General features: G+C 38.4%; 1 protein-coding gene across 1 annotated transcript in view; it reads right to left on the reverse strand.

Annotated features, from left to right (window-relative positions):
* The window catches only part of COG5 (component of oligomeric golgi complex 5), a 270,198-nt gene that overhangs the window by 243,858 nt on the left and 12,829 nt on the right, over nt 1-13,511 (reverse strand). The window contains exons 4-5 of the mRNA XM_052638342.1: nt 10,674-10,728; nt 10,505-10,574 (exon numbers count right to left, since the gene is read on the reverse strand). Coding sequence (XP_052494302.1) covers nt 10,505-10,574; nt 10,674-10,728 — 125 coding nt within the window. The remainder of the gene's footprint in view (nt 1-10,504; nt 10,575-10,673; nt 10,729-13,511) is intronic.

Below are 13,511 nucleotides of genomic sequence, written 5' to 3' on the forward strand. Positions count from 1 at the left end.
CAGCTTGAGCTTCATCCAGCCTATCGAGCATTTCACATGATGTACTCTGCATATAAGTTAAATAAGCAGGGTGATAACACACAGCCTTGACGTATGACTTTCCCAATTTGGAACCAGTCTATTGTTCCATGTCCGGTTCTAATTGTTGCTTCTTGACCTGCATACAGATTTCGCAGGAGGCAGGTCAGGTGGTCTGGTATTCCCATCTCTTGAAAAATTTTCCACAGTTTGTTGTGATCCACACAGTCAAAGGCTGTGGAGTAGTCAATGAAGCAGATGTTTTTCTGGAACTCTGTTGCTTTTTCTATGATCTGATGGATGTTGGCAATTAAATCTCTGGTTCCTCTGCCTTTTCTAAATCCAGCCTGAACATCTAGGAGTTCTCAGTTCACATACTGCTGAAGCCTAGCTTGGAGAACTTTGAGTATTACTTTGCTAGCATGTGAAATGAGTGCAACTGTGCTTAGTCTGAACATTCTTTGGCACTGCTCTTCTTTGGGACTGGAATAAAACTGACCTTTTCCAGTCCTGTGGCCACTGCTGAGTTTTCCAAACTTGCTGACAGACATATTGAGTGCAGCACTTTCACAGCATCATCTTTTAGGATTTCAAATAGCTCAGCTGGAATTCCATCACCTCCACTAGCTTTGTTCATAGTGATGCTTCCTGAGACTCACTTGACTTTGCACTCCAAAAGATGTCTAGCTCTAGGTGAGTGATCACACCATCGTGGTTACCTGGATCATTAAGATCTTTTTTGTATAGTTCTTCTGCATATTCTTGCCACCTCTTCTTAATATCTTCTGCTTCTGTTAGGTCCATACTGTTTCTGTCCTTTACTGTGCCCATCTTTCATGAAATGCTCCCTTGATATCTCTGATTTTCTTGAAAAGATTTCTTAAGTCTTTCCCATTCTATTGTTTTCCTCTATTTCTTTGCATTGATCACTTAGGAAGGCTTCCTTATCTCTCCTTGCTATTCTTTGTCACTGTGCATTCAGATGGGTCTATCTTTCCTTTTCTCCTTTGCCTTTCACTTCTTTTCTCAGCTATTTGTAAGGCTTCCTCAGACAACCATTTTGCCTTTTTGCATTTCTTTTTCTTGGGAATGGTTTTGATCACCACCTCCTGTACAATGTTGTGAACCTCCAACCATAGTTTTTCAGACACTCTTATCAGATCTAATCCCTTGAATCTATTTGTCACTTCCATTGTATAATTGTAAGGGCTTTGATTTAGGTCATACCTGAATGGCCTAGTGGTTTTCCCTACTTTCTTCAATTCAAATATGAATTTTGCAATAAGGAGTTCATAATCTGAGCCATAGTCAGCTCCCGGTCTTGTTTTTGCTTACTGTATAGAGCTTCTCCATCTCCGCTGCAGAGAACATAATCAATCTGATTTCAGTATTAACCATTCTGGTGATGTCCCTATATAGAATCGTCTCCTGTGTTGTTGGAAGAGGGTGTTTGCTATGATCAGTGCTTTCTCTTTCAAAACTGTTAGCCTTGGCCCTGCTTCATTTTGAACTCCAAGGTCCAACTTGCCTGTTACTCCAAGTATCTCTTGACTTCCTACTTCTGCATTCCAGTCATGACATCCTCCATCCAACCTCCCTACTTCCCCCAGCCCAAGAGAGACATCATTCTGGCTTTTGTCTTAATCATATCCTTATTTTCATTTATAGCTTCATCACTGAAGTATATATACCTAAATGCTATAGTCTAATTTTACTCTTTTTAAATCTGTATCGGTTCCCTTAGCATCTTTTTTCCTTTGCAATCTGCTAAATATGTTGGATCATCTGTCCTATACAGTTTCCCACAGACTGGGTTTAGTTGATTACTGTCTTCTAGTTTAACAAGTCCCTGTATCTTTTATATTCCCTAAACACTAGTAGTTGGATGTCAGCAGCCTCAACAGATTCAGGTTAATATTCTGGGAAAATTTATTCATTACTGTTGTTACCAACACTGATACTCAACATCAAAATCCATTAAAACATAATATATGAGACAACAGATGTAGAGAACAAACATATTGATACCAAAGGGTAAAAGAGGGGGTGGGATGAGTTGGGAAATTAGGAGTGACACATATATACACTACTAACAGGTTACTATTGAGAACCTACTGGATAGCACAGGGAACTCTACTCAGAGCTCTGTGGTGATCTAAATGGGAAGGCAATCCAAAAAAGAAGGGATACAGTAGGAGACACAGGAGATGTGGGTTCAATCCCTGGGTCAGAAAAATCCCGAAGAAGGAAATGGCAAACCACTCCAGTTTTCTTGACTGGAAAAATCCCATGGGCAGAGGAGCCTGGCAGGTTACAGTCCAGGGGACCACAAAGAGTCAGACACAATTTAGCGAGTAAACTCCCACTACCAAGTATATGTATGGCTGTCATTTTGCTGTATAGCAGAAACTGACAGCAGTATAAAGCAACTATACTCCAATTTATAAAAACAATAATAATAATAATTATGACTGCAAAATGGTGTTACTCCAGTTTTATCATTTTTCTTTATCTGCTAGCATATAAAACGTCCCTATTAGAAGAAGCTTTACCTCATCTATATTAGTTTATCCAGTGGTACTGTTCATACAGAAAAGTAAGAATTATCACTGGGTTCCTTCCATTGGTTTACCAATGGCTTCTTTTCCTAACAGCCATAAAAGATGAACAATTAAGTTCATTGTTTTAGATATCATTATGAACTCATAGATTTAAAGATGTGAAACCACTGTAGCTCTTATCCTTACAGGTGCTCACCATGTCCCATTTTTGGCCATGGGAGCCTCTGAGGCTGATCACGTCTATTGATTTGCCTGGGACTGAGTGGTTTCCTGGGATACAGGTGTTGCAGTGTTAAAAATGACACAGCTGGTCACCCTAGAACCTATTCAAGTTGGCTCCTGAATCCTTTTGTCATGACTCTACATAGTAGTTATTGATAGTTTCCTTAGGATATACAGGTATAAAAATATTATAATGTATATTTCATGTCCCAGACCTGGAATCAAAGATTTATCAAAGAAGCCCTCATTTCCTTTAGAAGTCAGCAGCATTTGAAGACCATGTTGGGGAAACCAGGTCTGCTCATTTCTGAGACTTCAGAGTACACATAGTTAGGAAATGTTGAAATTAAAATACCACATAAATATTCATTTGTTTGATTCCACGATACACATAAAACAGTCTCAGATTAACATTATACATATACATATATACAAAAATATATACATATGATGTGTACACTATTTTAAGATAAAATTAGAACACCTCATGAGTTCACACTGATACTTCCACTTAAATAGGAACAGAGAATATTTATACTTAATCTTCTAAATTACATCTGTAAATTATTTCTTCCACAGAGACTCCTGGTTCCAGAGACATCAGAGATAACAGAATTAGAATACGTATAATTATTCATTTGCTTTGCTGCATGATACAAACATTAGCGAAGTGAAGTCGCTCAGTTGTGTACAACTCTTTGCGACCCCATGGACTGTAGCCTTCCAGGCTCCTCTGTCCATGGGATTTTCCAGGCAATAGTATTGAAGTGGGTTGCCATTTCCTTCTCCAGGATACCAACATTACCTGAACTCAAAACCAAAACTACAAAAAAAAAAAAAAAATGACTGAAGACAATTTAAAAAAACTGTTCCCTGCATACTCTCCCCACAATGTCTTAGAGTTGAATTTTATTTCTTGGTCAAAATATATAGCCAGCGACTTCCTTGGAGGTCTAGTGGTTTGGAGTCTGCCTTCCAGCATGGGGGACAGCTGTCGCATACTCTCCCCATAATGTCTTAGAGTTGAATTTTATTTCTTGGTCAAAACATATAGCCAGCGACTTCCTTGGAGGTCTAGTGGTTTGGAGTCTGCCTTCCAGTGTGGGGGACAGCTGTTCGATCCCTGTTAGGAAAACTAAGATCCCACATGCTGCAGGGCAACTAGGCCCATGCACCACAACTCCTGAGCCTGCTCACCTCAACTAGAAAGAAGCCTGCGCGCCACAAGGATACATCTCATGTGTCACAAGACCCAATGCAGCCAAAAATAAAAAAATGAATATTTTTTAAAAGTAACAAACAGCCATTACATACTACTTTATATCCCTCATTTAAGCCTTGTTCTTACTGTCATTGCTAGTTTTACTTTGAAGTTTCTCTAGTCATTTGATTGTCTCAAGTATATCATCTATCAGAGTCCTAATAAAAGGTTATAGGAGCAAAAGTCCCTGGATTCTATGAGGATAGCAATCTCTACACATCAAAATCAGTTCAGCTGTTAAATCCATTATCTTTTGCTGCATAAGAAACCAGCCCGAAACACAGTGGTTTTAAACAATTTGTTCTTCCTCACAACTCTGTGAGTCAGGAATTTAGGCAGGGTTCATGTGCTTCATGTGGTATCCCCAGGATTACTCATTCTGCTACCCTCTGCTAACGACAAGGCTTCACTCCCCTGTCCGGTGCCTCAACGCTCCTCTACCTTCATCTCCCCACCACCAGCACGTGCTTTCTCACACCATGATGGTCTCACAATGACTGGACTCTCAACGGAGAATGGCTTTCCCAGAGCACAAACAAAAGCTGCTGTGCCCCTTGAATGCTAACTCCCAAACTAGCCCAGCAGGACTCCCACGAGCAGCGGTTCTCCCCTTTTGCTATCCTGCCTACTCTGTGTTTTCAAAGTGTTTAGGGACACTGGCGTCTTATACTGTTGTTGTTATCTTCCCTCTTCCTTCCTTCCTTCATTTCTGGTATATTACTTGTTTGGTGGATAATTATTTATAAAGCCAGTTAACTACATAATCATCACACAGAACAATGCAGATAAAATTATTTGACATTGTTATCAATTGAAAACTAAAAAGAATCCTATAAATGTATATGGTGAAAACCACATACATGTAAAAAACATGAACATAAAAAAAGGTTTTAAGAACCCTTTCCTCCTCCTTCATATCAACATTTTCTCAAACTTTCTTACTTATATAATTTCAAAGTTAAAAAACTAAATTAAAAACCTTAAATTGGAAAGCTAATATATGTGACTTAAAAAGTAAAATGATAAAAAGTGAAAAAAAATTAAAAGGATAAAAAAACTTATATGCACATATGTGAATTATACCCCAATAAAGCTGTTGTATTTTTCAAAACATATGATTCAAAGTGTTAAAAACATAAGATTTGAAAGTTAAAACTCATTTTCTTATATAACATTAAAGTTAAAAAAGTTTATATATTCTATGTAAAGGATAATAAGCTCTTAAATTTTTCTTTCTGAAAAACTCTAAGGCAGTTCATAAGCAAACAACGTTACTAAAAAGAGCTAAGATAGAGATGATTCTTGGGGTGATAATTAAATTCAACTCATGTTTTCATGTATATAGATGAAGTCAGAAGCTTCTGCTCAGAGAAAGAAAAAGCCTTATGGAAAGAGTAAAGTGGGGATAAAAAGCAAAAAAAAAAAAAAAATTAAAGGTAAAAGTACTTTCTTCTAATTGAGGGTACAGCTTAGTGATTTTATGTTCAAGGCAAAAACAAGTTCAGAGCTATTTCTTTCTTCTTCTTATATCACATGCATTTAAATGAATTAAGAGCTCAAAGAATAAAAAGATTAAACAGGAACATAAAAGTTTCTCCAAAATTTAAAATGGAAATGTCTAGACAAAGTAAACAGAATAAAAATGGTTAAAACATGAATAAATTTCCAAAGAGCCCTTGGACTTCAAAGAAGTTTGAATTTCCATGATGAACATCCCTCTTACAGGTAAGACTCATCCTAAGGAAGGAGTCAATTTAGAAAAAATTAAATACTAGAAATAAAGATATCAAAATGTACCTGGCATATTTTTGTTTTCTTTCTCTCCCTTCTCTTTCTTCCTTCATGATAAATTTACCAGATACTCAACTCAGTTGCTGCTATACAGTAGTATAATATTTTTTATAATAAGAGTATAGAAAATAACACTAATACATATAAAAAGTGTTTATTTTAAACACAAATAATCCTGACCTCACATTAACATAACCATAAGAATAAAAGCACTCATAAAAGAAACTATCACAGTGTCACAGAATCACAGCATTTTAGAACTGGAAGAGAATTCACAGATCCAGTCCAAACTTTCACTGTATAAAGATACTATACCACCAAGAACACCACAACAAATATAGTAATTATGTAAAGTGAAATGTGTATTACTACCCTTACTGTGGTACCCATTTTACAATACATACATCTACCAAATTATCACACTGTGTATCTTAAATGTACATGTTATGTCAATTATATCTCAAAGCTACAAACAAAAAAATAATAAAGTTTGTTCGTGACCATGAAGCTAGAAGGATGAAGAGTGTAGTCAGGTCTCATAACACTTAGTCCACTGCTCTCGATCCATGCTTTACGAATCTAGATTTGGTTTTAATTTTTCGACCTACAAGCAAGTTTCTGAAAACCAGGAGTCATACTTTCTACTTTTTTATATATTCCATAGAATCAAAATCACAGAATCCTAAATTTAGCAAAAGAAGTTCTGTTTCAGTCTGAACATTGCTGCATATTGGCTATATGAACTTCAGCAAGTAACTTTCAGAACCTAAGTTTTTATTCACCTATAAAGTAATGAGATATGTAACTTCTAAACACAATTATTGAATTAGAATACTTGAAAATTTTCATACATTAAAGTCCCACATAAATTTGAAAAAGAAATTTTTTTATCATGAATACCAAGTGAGGTAGCAAAAATGAGATTCTTAAAAGTTACTGTCAAAAGACTGTACTAAACAAAGAGGGGAAATGAAGTGCATGATGCTGCAATTCTTAACCATTTAATATGGTACATAGCCCTATTCTTCGGCTTCCCAGGTGGCACCAATGGTAAAGAACCCGTCTGCCATTGTAGGAGTCCTAAGAGACGCAGGTTTGATCCCTGCATCAGGAAGATCCCCTGGAGGAAGAAATAGCAACCCACACCAGTATTCTTGCCTGGAGAATCCCATGGACAGAGGAGCCTAGCGGACTACAGTGCATTGGGTCGCAAAGTGTAAGACACGACTGAAGCAACTTAGAACACACACGCACCAAACACTATGCTAAAGTGAAAAATTCCTAAAACAAACCAGAGGAAATCTACAGATTACCTTCAAAAGACCAGGTCAGAATGACAGTTTCTCAACAACTAAACTGGAAGCCAGAACAGAATTGAATTATATATGACACATATAGAAAGTTAACAACAAAGGGAGGGAGGGAGGAAGGAAGGAAACAGAAAAATAACTTAAAAGGGACCAAAAGATTTTAAAAGACATTTCTCCAGAGAAGATACACAGTGACCAACAGGCACAATAAAAGATGCTCAGTATCACTAGTCACTTGAAAAATTTGTATCCAAACAATGATATACTACTTCATAATTGGCAGGATGGCTATATTAAAAAGAAAAGAAGTATTGGCAGGAAAGGAAAAAATTGAAACCCTCATACATTGCTGATAGGAATGCAAAATGGTACAGCTTCCTGGGAAAACACTTTGGCACTCCCAAAATGTTCTTTTTTCCAGCTGTATTGATAAATAGTTGACATATAAGGCACAGTGGTAGAGAATCCGCCTGCCAATGCAGCAGATGTGAGAGGCACGGGTTCAATCCCTGGGTTGGGAGGATCCCCTGGAGAAGGAAATGGCAACCTGCGCTAGTACTCTTGCCTGGAAAATTTCATGGACAGACGAGCCTAGCAGGCTACAGACCATAGGGCTGCAAACAGTCAGACATAATTGAGCAACTAAGCACACTAAACTAATACTGTTTAGGTATATGTATATGATTTGATACATTAAAATATTAAACACAGAGTTAGGATATGACGTAGCATATCTCAGATACATACCCAATTTAAAAAAATGTACATACAAAACCTTATACACAAATGTTCCTAAGAATTCTTACTCATAATAGTTAATAAGAGGAAACAACCCAAATATCAACTGATAGGTAGGTAAAATAAATGGATAAAGAAAAACGTGCCATATCCATAACAATGGATTATTATTTGGTCACAAAAAGGAAAGGTGTATTGACATATCAATTCTTCAGCACTCGGCCTTCTTTATGGTCCAACTTTCACATCCATATGACTATTGCTCCCTTTGAAAGAGAAGCATGACAAACCTATACAGTATTTTAGAAAGTAGAGACATCACTTTGCCAACAAAGATCTGTATAGCCAAAGCTATGGGTTTTCCAATAGTAGTATGGATGTGAAAGTTGGACCATATAGAAGGCTGAGTGCTGAAGAATTGATGCTTTCAAATTGTGGCACTGGAGAAGACCTGAGAGGCCCTTGGACTCCAAGGAGATGAAACCAGCCAATCCTAAAGAAAATCAACCCTGAATATTCATTGGAAGGACTGATGCTGAAGCTCCAATAAATGTGAAGTCAAGCGGCCCTGAGAAAGCATCACTACGAACAAAGCTAGTGGAGGTGATGGAATTCCAGTAGAGCTATTTCAAATCCTAAAAGATGATGCTGTGAAAGTGCTGCACTCAATATGCCAGCAAATGTGGAAAACTCAGCAGTGGCCATAGGACTGGAAAAGGTCAGTTTTCATTCCAATCCCAAAGAAAGGCAATGCCAAAGAATGCTCAGACTACTGCACAATTGCACTCATCTCACACTCTAGTAAAGTAATGCTCAAAATTCTCCAAGCTAGACTTCAGCAATACATGAACCATGAACTTCCTGATGTTCAAGCTGGTTTTAGAAAAGGCAGAGGAACCAGAGATCAAATTGCCAACATCCACTGGATCATGGAAAAAGCAAGAAAGTTCCAGAAAAACATCTATTTCTGCTTTATTGACTATGCCAAAGCCTTTGACTGTGTGGATCACAATAAACTGGGGAAAATTCTGAAAGAGATGGGAATACCAGACCACCTAACCTGCCTCTTGAGAAATCTGTATGTAGGCCAGGAAGCCACAGTTAGAACTGGACATGGAACAACAGACTGGTTCCAAATAGGAAAAGGAGTGCATCAAGGCTGTATATTGTCACCCTGCTTATTTAACTTATACACAGAGGACATCACGAGAAACGATGGACTGGAAGAAACCCAAGCTGGAATCAAGACTGCCGGGAGAAATTTCAATAACCTCAGATATGCAGATGACAGCACTCTTATGGCAGAAAGTGAAGAGGAACTAAAAAGCCTCTTGATGAAAGTAAAAGAGGAGAGTGAAAAAGTTGGCTTAAATCTCAGCATTCAGAAAACTAAGATCTTGGCATACGGTCCCATCACTCCATGGGAAATAGATGGAGATACAGTAGAAACAGTGTCAGATTTTATTTTTGGGGGCTCCAGAATCACTGCAGATGGTGATTACAGCCATGAAATTAAAAGACGCTTACGCCTTGGAAGAAAAGTTATGACCAACCTAGATAGCATATTCAAAAGCAGAGACATTACTTTGCCAACTAAGATCCATCTAGTCAAGGCTATGGTTTTTCCTGTGGTCATGTATGGATGTGAGAGTTGGACTGTGAAGAAGGCTGAGCGCCGAAGAATTGATGCTTTTGAACTGTGGTGTTGGAGAAGACTCTTGAGAGTCCCTTGGACTGCAAGGAGATCAGCCCTGGGATTTCTTTGGAAGGAATGATGCTAAAGCTGAAACTCCAGTACTTTGGCCACCTCATGCGAAGAGCGGACTCATTGGAAAAGACTCTGATTCTAGGAGAGATTGGGGGCAGGAGGAGAAGGGGACGACAGAGGATGAGATGGCTGGATGGCGTCACTGACTCAATGGACGCGAGTCTGAGTGAACTCCGGGTGTTGGTGATGGACAGGGAGGCCTGGCGTGCCGCGGTTCATGGGGTAGCAAAGAGTCGGACATGACTGAGCTACTGAACTGAACTGAACTGATGATGCAAAGAGCCAACTCACCGGAAAAGACCTTCATGCTGGGAAAGACTGAGAGCAAGAGAAGAAAGGGATAACTGAGGATGAGATGGTTGGGTGGCATCACTGATTCTATGGATGTGAGTTTCTGAGCCAACTCCAGGAGATAGTGAAGAACAGGGAAGCCTGGCATGCTGCAGTCCATGGACTTAAAAGAATCAACAGTACTTAGTGACTGAAGAGCAACCATCTATTATAGCAATTATATGACTAGGTTATTTACATTTGACCACAGAAAACTGTAAGGATAAAGGTTAGGTTTCTTCTTGTTCTCTATCAAGAGAAATAATTTTGAATTCTAAAAAGTTAGTAAAATTATTACATACTATAGTAATAAAAGTGAAAATAATTCACTTGAATAGTAGTTTTGATTTTTATTTTTTAAACTGAACATCTTCTTTTAAAGCACTTGAATATTTTCTTTTTCTCTCATATTCTCTTACTTCCTCAGAATTCATTCGCTTGAAATCTACCCCTTATAAAGACAAAATGAACTAAAATTATAAAGAAATGACAAATGAGGACCTACCTGAAGTCTTGCTAGTTGAGCAGTACGGGCTACTATTTTATTGTATGGCTCAACAATTTTTGCTTTCATCCTAAAGGAAAAACAAAAAGAGGAGAGATAAAATCATCTTCAAAATATCAATGGATAAAAATCTTTCCATTTCACTTATTTACACAATGAACAACAGTACCTATCAACGGCTCCCTGTAAAGCCCCAATTCTTGTCTGCATCATCTGAAGGACACCTAGGAAAACAAAACAGCTTACATTACTTTACAAATTTACAAGGGTTTCAAGTTGGGTAAAAAGTTAAAAGGAAAAAACTGAAAAAATTTTCCATTTTTTTCTACTATGATCATAATCGAACCATATCTTTTACCTAGACTATTCAAAAACCTCTAACTAGTCTTCCTCTACTCCAAATCTTACTTCACAAAAGAAGTCTTACAAGCAATAGGGTGCACACATGCTAAGTTGCTTCAGTCATGTCCACCTCTTTATAATCGTATGGACTGTAGCCCACAGGGCTCTTCTGAACATGGGATTTCTCCAGGCAAGAATACTGGAGTGGGTTGCCATGCCCTCCTCCAGGGGATTGTCCCGAACCCAAGACTCTGTGTCTCCTGCATCGGCAGACAGGTTCCTTACCACTAGCGCCACCACAAGGAAGAGGGAGTGACTGCTTAATGGTTACAAGGTTTCCATCTGGAGTGATGAAAAAAATCTGCAACTGGATAGTGATGCTTATTAATGGCACTGAATTAGCATTAATATGATGAAAGGGGTAAATTCCATGTTATTGTGTGAAAAGTGAAAATGAAAGTCACTCAGTCATGTCAGACTCTTTGTGACCCAATGGACTGTAGCCTGCCAGGCTCCTCTGTTTGTGGGGATCCTCCAGGCAAGAATACTGGAGTGGATATCTATTTCCTTCTGACCAGGGGATCGTCCCAATCCAGGGATTGAACCCAGGTCTTCCGCACTGCAGGAAGATTCTTTACCAGCTGAGCCACCAGGGAAGCCCAAGAATATTGGATTGGGTAGCCTATCCCTTCTCCAGGAGATCTTCCTGACCCAGGAATCGAATGGTGGTCCCCAGCCTCGCAGGCAGATTCTTTACAAGCTGAGCTACCAGGGAAACCCGTTGTTAATGTGCACTGTACTATAATTACACACACCAAAAAAAGCCTGTGTGATCTTTAGAAATGTAAATTATATCTTAACACTTATTTGCTGAAATCTATCCACAGTCTCCCCTTCATTCCTAGGTTAAAACTAAAGTCCACAGCTTGATCTCCAAGGCCCTGAACAATTCGGGTGATGTACTCTGCTCCTGGTATACTCTTTCTAACCACCAATGATAGATAAATAATATATATGGAGAGCAAGTATATTATTGCCTTTACTCTCTATTTACATAACATAATGAAGAACCATTTATAAAACTGTAGAACTATTTTCAGGAAGACAGATCTTAAATTTGACTATTTATATGCCTAAAAATGGGTTTTCCAGTATTACAGATCTAATTATTTTGAACTCCATTCTTTAAAACTCAGTTTCTATATTCAACTGACATAGCTATAGTTTTAAAACACAGCATTCTATAAATAAATTTAAGTAGAGAATGTTGTCACATATTAGATGAGGTAATTTTAAGGTTAATGAACATTCCTGCTGCTGCTGCTAAGTCGCTTTAGTCCTGTCGACTCTGTGCGACCCCATAGACGGCAGCCCGCCAGGCTCCCCCATCCCTGGGATTCTCCAGGGCAAGAATACTGGAGTGGGTTGCCATTTCTTTCTCCAATGCATGAAAGTGAAAAGTGAAAGTGAAGTCGCTCAGTCGTGTCCGACTCTTAGCGACCCCATGGACTGTAGCCTACCAGGCTCCTCCGTCCATGGGACTTTCCAGGCAAGAGTACTGGAGTGGGGTGCCATTGCCTTCTCGGAATGAACATTCAAATTAAAATATATTTGTATGCTGACCTATCAGCATACAAATATGTTTTAATTTGGCTCAGTTCAATAGAATCCTTTCTGGACCCAGAGATTATGCTTTTCTGCTGGCTTTATGGTTCACTGACCTTCCTTGTTATCATCACTTCCTTATATGTTTTTCTCTCCACAATCCACTCATGAGAGCTTTCACACATACTCCACTAAAACAGACCTTGTCAAGGTCACCAGAAATCTCCAAGGTGCCAATTTCTATTATCAGTTCTGTCTTGATCCTGTTCAAACTCTCAAAAATTCATTTCACGTCGAACCACTCCCTCCCTAAAACATGTTTTACTCTAGCCTTCCAAATCATTACACCCCCTGGGTTCCTTCCAATCACAATAGTTGCTCCTACTCCTTCTCCATTAGATCTCTACATGCTGGAGTACTCCCAGAGGTGATCCTCAGTCATCTTCACTTCTCCATCCAGAGTCTCTCTTAGTATTTAAAACACGGGGTCTGAATGAAATCTCGATCTATTCAATAAAACACTGATTTGAGATATACACATATGTACCTGTATCCATATTTTCTTTATATCTGCCTAACTGTACACACACATACACACACAACTCTTTAGTTCAGAACTTTCTTATGACAAGTTTAAGACACCCAAGATAAGATCTGCCCCAACCAAAGTCATGATCCTCTCCAGTCTAACTCATCTCAGTTACTTACACCATCAACTATCCAATTTTTCAGACTAAAATTTCAGGAATCACTCTTGGTGAGTTTTTTTCCCTCAGACCTTTAATTTCCCATCAAAAATCCTATCAACTCTATTCCTGTCTTATACCATCCACTTCCCTCTCTTTACATCCACCTCTCTAATTCAAGGCACCATCAACTTCTATTACTGTAATAACTTTTAAATGGGAACCCCAGATTCTACTCTTGCCTTCCTATAGAACCACCAAAGAAAACATTTTAGAGCATTAATCACATAATATCTCTAATTAAAATCCTCCAATGGCTTACCATTGCATTTAGAATGAAAATCAAAATTCCTTTCCAAGAACCTCATCTATAA

Source organism: Budorcas taxicolor, chromosome 4, assembly GCF_023091745.1.
Source record: "Budorcas taxicolor isolate Tak-1 chromosome 4, Takin1.1, whole genome shotgun sequence".
Lineage (NCBI taxonomy): Eukaryota > Metazoa > Chordata > Mammalia > Artiodactyla > Bovidae > Budorcas > Budorcas taxicolor.